Source organism: Poecilia latipinna, unplaced genomic scaffold, assembly GCF_001443285.1.
Source record: "Poecilia latipinna isolate Pla-1442-1.1 unplaced genomic scaffold, P_latipinna-1.0 Scaffold1220, whole genome shotgun sequence".
NCBI lineage: Eukaryota > Metazoa > Chordata > Actinopteri > Cyprinodontiformes > Poeciliidae > Poecilia > Poecilia latipinna.
The window spans coordinates 161,258-168,626 of record NW_015113836.1 but is presented as its reverse complement, the minus strand read 5'-3'; the positions used below and the strand labels follow the sequence as shown (position 1 = coordinate 168,626).

Sequence of the window (7,369 nt, the reverse complement as noted above, 5' to 3'; positions counted from 1 at the left end):
TTATGTATTGTGAAGTTTTTTTTTTCAGTAAACAGTTGTATCCAGTGTATGAAAATAGAATCTCACATCTGAAATTGGTTTCTAACAGCTATCCTCACTGGATCTTAGGGGAAGTATGCTTCTTGTGCTGTTCCAAGACGGATATTGTTCTTTGAAAAGATCAGTTGTCATATCTTTAACATGTAGATTTTATCCAGCTCACCTTGAAGCTCAAATATTGTCTACAATAAATGACACGGCACTAAACAGACCATACAGCGAGAAGTTTCAAGTGACAAATGCTCCCTTTTATGTGAGCCTGGAACTGAGGGAAGATTGGCTGCCTTAGATGAGGACTAATAAAGAGCTGAAATACTGTAAAGCAAAAATTATATCTCATCCTAAGAAGGGCTCATATACTGTATGACATTAATCTCTGCTGGAACGACCCAGTGACAGTTACAATAAAGCCTGGCTCTTATCCAGACTGCAGGGAGATGTGAGCGGGAGTTTACCCCCCCCCGCCCCCCACCCTCCATTTTAATAAACTCTCGAGACAGATCGAAGTTGACAAAGCCAAAAGGTCATTTTTATACTCGTCCCCCCCCCCCAAAGTAGTGAATTCTATTGATTATTTTGCTCGTATACCTGCAAAAACAGCCTCTGCATCCCACCGATATGCGTGTTATTTAAAGAAATACCCACTGGATGACGATACGGGCATATGTGTCAGTCCCTCAAGGTTAGCTCATTAAAGATAAACCGCCTGTTCAAATGTCTGCGTCTTCCAGGGATAGCATTAATTGCCGCCAGTTTATCTGCAGGTGTGCACTGAAATTTGCTTTCCTGTGGCTGTACCTCGTTAAGGACAGGAGAACAACGTGTAACGATGGCGATCTGAGGAATCAGTTCCGGCACCACGAAGGATAAGGTGGCTTCTGCTGCACCGCTCTGAGGTGCTGCAGAAGAAACCTACAAGCTAGAGAATAAATGGGTCTCTGAATATGAGACTCGCCTCTCCTTCCCAGGCTTGACAATGTATTGTCACCACAATAATCAAAATGAATAAGCTCCAGACGCGGACACAGCGTCCCTATCCACTCAACCCCATCCAGACCTCAACGCTATTCCTCAGCTTCAGCACTTTTTCCTTTGAGTATAACTTCAGTATTTATATGTCATTCATTCTGTGGAGAAAAATGCAAATGGTGTGTGTCTTTTTCCCCGTGCAACAACAAACTCAGAAGGTAATGCTTCGAGCTCATGTGGTAGTAAACAAATGATGATTGCAGTCTTGTAAGGGACTCTACGCACCGCCTGTGATCACACGTTGCTTTTGAGCCTTGCTCAGCTACACATGCCTCTGGTGATAAAGTTTCTGCGTCAGTAGCATAACTGCGTTCTTATGGTCGCTAAAAGCTCATTCATCCAGTTGGCTCAATCTCCTCCACACCAGTACTAGTACTGAAAACCTAAGAAAATAACATTACCTTTTTTGTAATGTTAAAGATTTCTTCAAAGTGTAGCCATTACTACAATTCCCAAATGGCACAATAAATAAAATGAAAAAGGTTTTCCTCATTTGCTCCTTTGGCCATTTTGTGTAGCGTTACGTCTTTTGGCTTCCGCTGCCACCATCACAGTTCGTAGCAGCGCGTTTTAAACGGACTCTACAGGCGGGGCCGGTATCCTGCTGAATCAAACAATCTGTCAGTAGTGGTAACATCATTTTTTCCCCCAGTATTAAGTCTAAGGAAACCATATTGTTGGAATCATTTCTTGGTTCAGACTTTTTTTTCTTCCTGCAAAGACATTACCTAGGCAGCTTGTTTGCAAACCCTGTCGGAGACCCGAATAAGATATTACCAGAGGAGGAGACCGAAGCGGTCTTTGTTTAGAGGACACGCAGATGATGCATTGCTTATATGGAATGATTCGAGCCAAAGAAGTGGAACATAGTGGCAAGCAGAGGCAATCTCTCAGGGTCAACCAGGTGGAAACCAAATTAAAACGGGCCTGTGGAATGTGGAGGTTACAAAGCATGGCTAAACCAAGGAAAAGGGTCTTTTTTACTTTTCACAGCAGCTTGAAGTGCACTCTATCCAGGCCGGATGGCAGCGGAGAACACGTTTGGACACACACGGTAGCCTCTTGTGAACCTAAGAAATACATTCAGTGCTCAATGTAGACGGCAGCCTAAATCATGCTGTCTGGTAAAAGAGGTTCATGCATTAGAGCAGAGAAGTGATTTGCTTTTTTTTTTTTTCTACATTGTTGGGGGGAGAAAGGGTAGTCCATATAAATACAGTTTCATCGGCTTGATGGAAATGCTAAATCTGACTTCCATTTACAGCAGACGTTTCCTCCTAAACCAATAAATAAACCTTTTAAGCGAGAGACAAGCCCAGGGAGATGCAGTGGCTTGCAGAATTAGACATACCTACTGAACTTTTTACAACTTGCGCAATGTATTTTAAAGGGATTTCCTTTAAAATGTCAACAAACTGCAATGTATCATCGTAGAGTGGAAGTGAAATGGTTTCACTCTACGTACAGCTGCTCTGTTAAGGTCTGACAAACAACATTGGTGATCAAACAGCATCATGGAGACCAAGGAACACGCCAGAGAAATTTAAAGCAGGGCAAAGTTAGTTAATAACATCTCAAACTGTGGAGGTTTCAAAGAACCATGTTTAATTCAACATTCAAAGATGGCAAAGAGCTGGCAACACTGCCTTTTAGCTGAACTGACAAAGAAGGGCAAGGAGTATTAAAAAATAGAGTAACTTTGAAGGAGCAACAGAGATCCACAGCTCAGGTGGGATTAGCTGTCATTACAAAAAAAAAACAACTACCAAACGCTTCACAAATATGGTGTTTTTGCACCATATTGTCAATAAAGACAGAGAAATCAAACAAGTCAGAAGAAGATGGTTTGGGCAATTGAAGGTGAAAAGGAGCTTTTTGTATGCACAAATTTATGTGTGGCACAAAAATAACGCAACATATCAGGCGTGAGGTACTGTATATAGTCGATTTCTACAGTCAGAGCTCAAAACTTAATGTACCCTTCATGTGTGAATAGAGGTTCTAGAAAAGCTCTTCTGAATCCAAGTCTTACATCACCAAGCAACGCAGAGCGTCAGATGCAGTGGCGTACAGCAGGCTTTCTCTGGTTTAAAGCAGTAGAGTGAAAAATGATGCCTCTGTGTCTGGCAATCCAACGAATGAGTCTGGGTTTGGGAGTTACAGGGAGAATGGTACTCTCCTGCCTGCACAGTTTCAACTTTAAAGTGGAGTACATTGGGGATTAATGTGGGCGGCTGCTTTCCACTCACAACTTCGAGACCAGCAGGAAGTGGTCGGATGACGGCGCAGCACGTGAACGACGTGAAGCGTGACTTTAATTGTGTTTTTTCGCTAAATTGTTCACACATTTGCAGTGGAAACGCAGCTACTGTCTGATGTCAGTGCTAAGCAAATCCACAGAAACACACCAACTGGAAAACCTTTCTGGAAGGTTGGATGTCACTCAAATTGATATGCGAATTAGAAAACAAGAAAATACTTTGGATGATATAATATGTATTACTAACATTTCATTTTCTTTATGGAAACACTTCTACTGTAATGAGTTGAAGCACACCATGAGATCCTCCTTCAAAATATCTCTTTTTGCTCAAATATTTCTCTTGAAACTAACGTAAATCCTACCGCTGCTTGTGCATGCTGCATTTGTTTTATGCGTTGCATAAAACATCTCTTTGTATCGTGGAAAGGACAAGAAGCCATCGAAAGTCTGTGTGTGTCTTTTTGAAGAACTTCTTTCCAGTTAGTGGTCTGGATCAATCAGAGCAGAGGGACACAAACATGACGGAGACTTTAGCTTTCTGTAACAGCGGCCTCAACAAAAACAAGCAATTGTTCTGTCGATGTCAGCAGCGGGCCCGGCACAAAAGAAAATGCAAGTATTCACCGAACACAATGCTAGCACAACGTGAAGAAAAAAAGCTAACATTCATTCGTTAAAGAAGATATTGAAAAAGAAAGACAGGCGACTAATAAAAAGGGTTTTTAATATTCTAATAGTAATTGTTTTGATTGTGAGGACATTTATCAATTTTACACTTTCGTTTTCTTCTCTTTCTCTCTCTTTTTTTTTTTTACAATATATTACTATTATTAAACGGCTTTATACACTTTTTATAATTTAACTTTCAAATAGCTTTATACATGCTTTTGGGACTGACATTCTCAGGTCAGATGAAGCTGAAAAAATCATAAACAAAAGGCACATGATTGCTTTTTTTTTTTTTTTTTTTAGTCCACAGTGAGCCATACAGTCCACAGAAACAAAGAAGTGTGAGTACAGGTGAAGTCGCTCCAGTTTGGATGACAGCCAGCAGCTCTGGAGCTCATTACATGTCCTGCCAGGGCGGCACGTTATGTCCACAGCTACTTCCTCAAATTACTCCCGAAAGACTCAGTTTCATCTGGCCATTGATAACAATTATCTCTCCTAATTTACCCCAGTCCACCTTGTGAAAGTCAATAGACCCCAAAAAGCCCTACATGTCTTTTCCTCCTCTTCTTCTTTTTCTTCCTAAGAAGCGAGAGTTTTACAGTAGAGTCACTGCCGCAGAATATTGAACTGGACTGCACAAAGGGGGATGTGCTCTATACATATGGCTGAGTGTCAGAGAGGTTGGCCATTTCAAACAGTGCAGCTCTGCTGAAGGTGAGGAAGCAGCTCAGGGGAACAAATACATTGATCGTGTTCTTCTTTAAGACTCGTCGCAGTGGAACCTCCATCGCCCGAGTTGGAGGTCGGCGTGCTTTGCAAGTTCGTAGCGTGAAATCCCACGCCTCGCAGCAATAAACCGGTTTCTGCTCCTCCCTCAGTGGTCTGCTGCTGCGACTGCAGATGCTGGCCAAGATGTCTGGGAAACGACGGCCTCCTCAGTGCCTGGGGTGCCTGATCCAGTTCCGTATCATCCACTTCTGACCGGAACATCTCTGCACCACCAGGCGGAGGCCAAAGTTGGCATCTTTGGACATCTCGACCTCCAAGCACCGACCCGTGTCTCTGTTGATGATCGGGCCGTTCTACAACAAACCCCAAATAAGAATGAGATCATTTTAAAACCAGTAACATTTCCTAAAACTCTGCTATTTAATGTTCTTTCTTCTCTCTTTTTTTTTTTTTTTTTTTTTTTTTCCTTTTTAAAATCCCAAAGCCGTTGGGAAATCCTGGAGACGGCGTCACATTTTTTCAGACTCGGGGTGCGTCCTCTGCCGTCATCGATGAGACATTTTGTGTCAGGAAGAAATGTGGTCGACCCCAGGGGTCCAAGCTGGAGGAGACCCTCGGTGGAGTAGCGGGCGAGCTGGAGCACAGCAAAGTATGAACGGAAAATACTGTCAGCATGGGAGTCACTGCTTGAAGCTGTGAAACAAATACTTCACTTAGAAATGCATTAATCACTTTAATTCCATTAATATTTTACGCTTTAATAATGTCAAACCGGGAGATTTAAGTCGTATTTGTTTCACTTTTTTGTGTCCTAATTTTAACTTAAACTAAATACTTGTTTAGTCTACTTTGGTCTGTGCGCTTATTTGAGAAGTGGAATGAAAAATAAGAAAGAAAAAAAAGAACCAAAACTTGATTCCACATTGTTTAATACCGTTCACAAAAGTGTTTTGTGCTGATCGCAGCTGTTGCATAATTTAGAGTTCAGACAGTATTTATTATTGATGGGAGTAATCCCTGCTGAAAAATGAGATGACAACAATCAGAAGGTGTTAAGTATAACAACAGCGCCCCCTTTAAAACTCTTTTGTTCTACTTGTTCCCTAGGAATGTTAAGGTGTACATTTTAAAATCCTACAGGTGGGTGTGAAAACCTTTAGCTGGCGATGATATTTAATTTTGGCTGGGAATAAAAAAGGTTTGTAAACAAGAAAAAATCAATTCCGTAACCAAATCAATGGTGAACTTGAGGTCACAATCTTAATAATGTCTCAATAATTCCCATACATATTCAGACGTAATGAAATACAAGCAACACACTGGTTAACTGTAACCCAGAGCCACAAACTACAGCATACATTTTCAAAACATAAAAATATGTAAACTTTTTAGCATATATCTTTTTAAGAGGAAACGTATCGACAGATGAAACATCTCAGTTTTCAGATGATTTTAGATGAAAAGTTTTATCCCAAACACCCACGAAAAAAAAAGAAAAAAGCTTTGTTGAGGTTTCCTCCGGCATTTAGATAAGAATATTTTAATGACAGATTAAAAATAATACTGCTATTTTCCAGAAGTCAGCTGAGGTCAGAGTTCTTGTGATAGAGATTTTTGGTATTATCATTTTGTTATTACTTTAGTTCATATTCAGTCTTACTTTAGTTCATATTCAGTCTAATGTTAATCAGTATTATTGTGATTTTTAGTTTAAAGTGTTTTCTTCCTTATGTGTGTATAAACTGACCTTGAGGTTACGACTGACTGTTTCATCTTCATGTGAGACAGTTAACTCTGTGTTTCCCAGACCTTAATTCTTATCAACCAGAATACCTCCTAACTGCCTGTGAGCAGTCGTATTTTGTCTCTTGTTTATCCTCCCTCTTTGTTGACAGTTTGACCTAGAGCTGAACTGGGCTCAGATCGTAGATCAGATATCACACCTGGAACTGAGTTGCTGGTTTGTTTAGGTTAAATGTTTTACGACCTCTGTTGTTTTTTTTCTGGCTGTTCTGCTTTGACAATAAAACAGGGGCTCGCGTGGAAGGAGATCAGAACTCTCTGTGAACGGCCTGGAGAGGTTGTTGATGGAGAGTTCTCCTTTTGCAAAAGCTTTGTCTATGAAATTCATATACGTTGTCTGTGGTCTTTTTATATAGGTTCGAGAAAAATACCTATCATCTTGATCTCATTTTGTGCAGCTGTTTGGCATCGGTGTCTTACTAAGTGTTCAAACTGTGGCTGAGCAAGCCAAACAACCTGACAGGCATTTACAGTGGAATATATTTAAAATGAGACCATAACAGATAATTTACCAAATTAAAAAACAAACAAAAAAAATTAGTTTTTTTTAATAGTGTAAATGACTTGGGCAAATTTTATTTTGCATTCAGTCTGTATTATAATTCATGATTGAAATGAGTTGTGGGAGTTTTAGATGTGAACTCTGAATAGAACTTGGTAGGATGAGGATATTAAAAATCAGAATAAAAGACAAGTTGTGGCCCGAATGTCCATCAATATCAGGCATAATTTTAAGTGTAGAGTAAATAGTGTGATATTGGTAAATTTCCTTTTTTTATGTCCTTTCATTGTGAGGTAAGTCTCATGGACAAATTCTAAGCAAACCAGATATTT

The 7,369-nt window shown here is 40.2% G+C and overlaps 1 protein-coding gene across 1 annotated transcript; it reads right to left on the bottom strand.

The window, feature by feature from the left end:
- Positions 1-2,652: 2,652 nt before the first annotated feature.
- LOC106960719 (polypeptide N-acetylgalactosaminyltransferase 9-like) lies at positions 2,653-5,857 on the bottom strand. Its single transcript, XM_015053970.1, has 3 exons — positions 5,829-5,857; positions 5,199-5,439; positions 2,653-5,085 (listed from the first exon to the last, which is right to left on the bottom strand). Exons 1-3 carry the CDS (start codon positions 5,855-5,857, stop codon positions 4,939-4,941), a joined length of 417 nt encoding a protein of 138 aa, XP_014909456.1. The 3' UTR covers positions 2,653-4,938.
- Between the last annotated feature and the right edge of the window lie 1,512 nt (positions 5,858-7,369).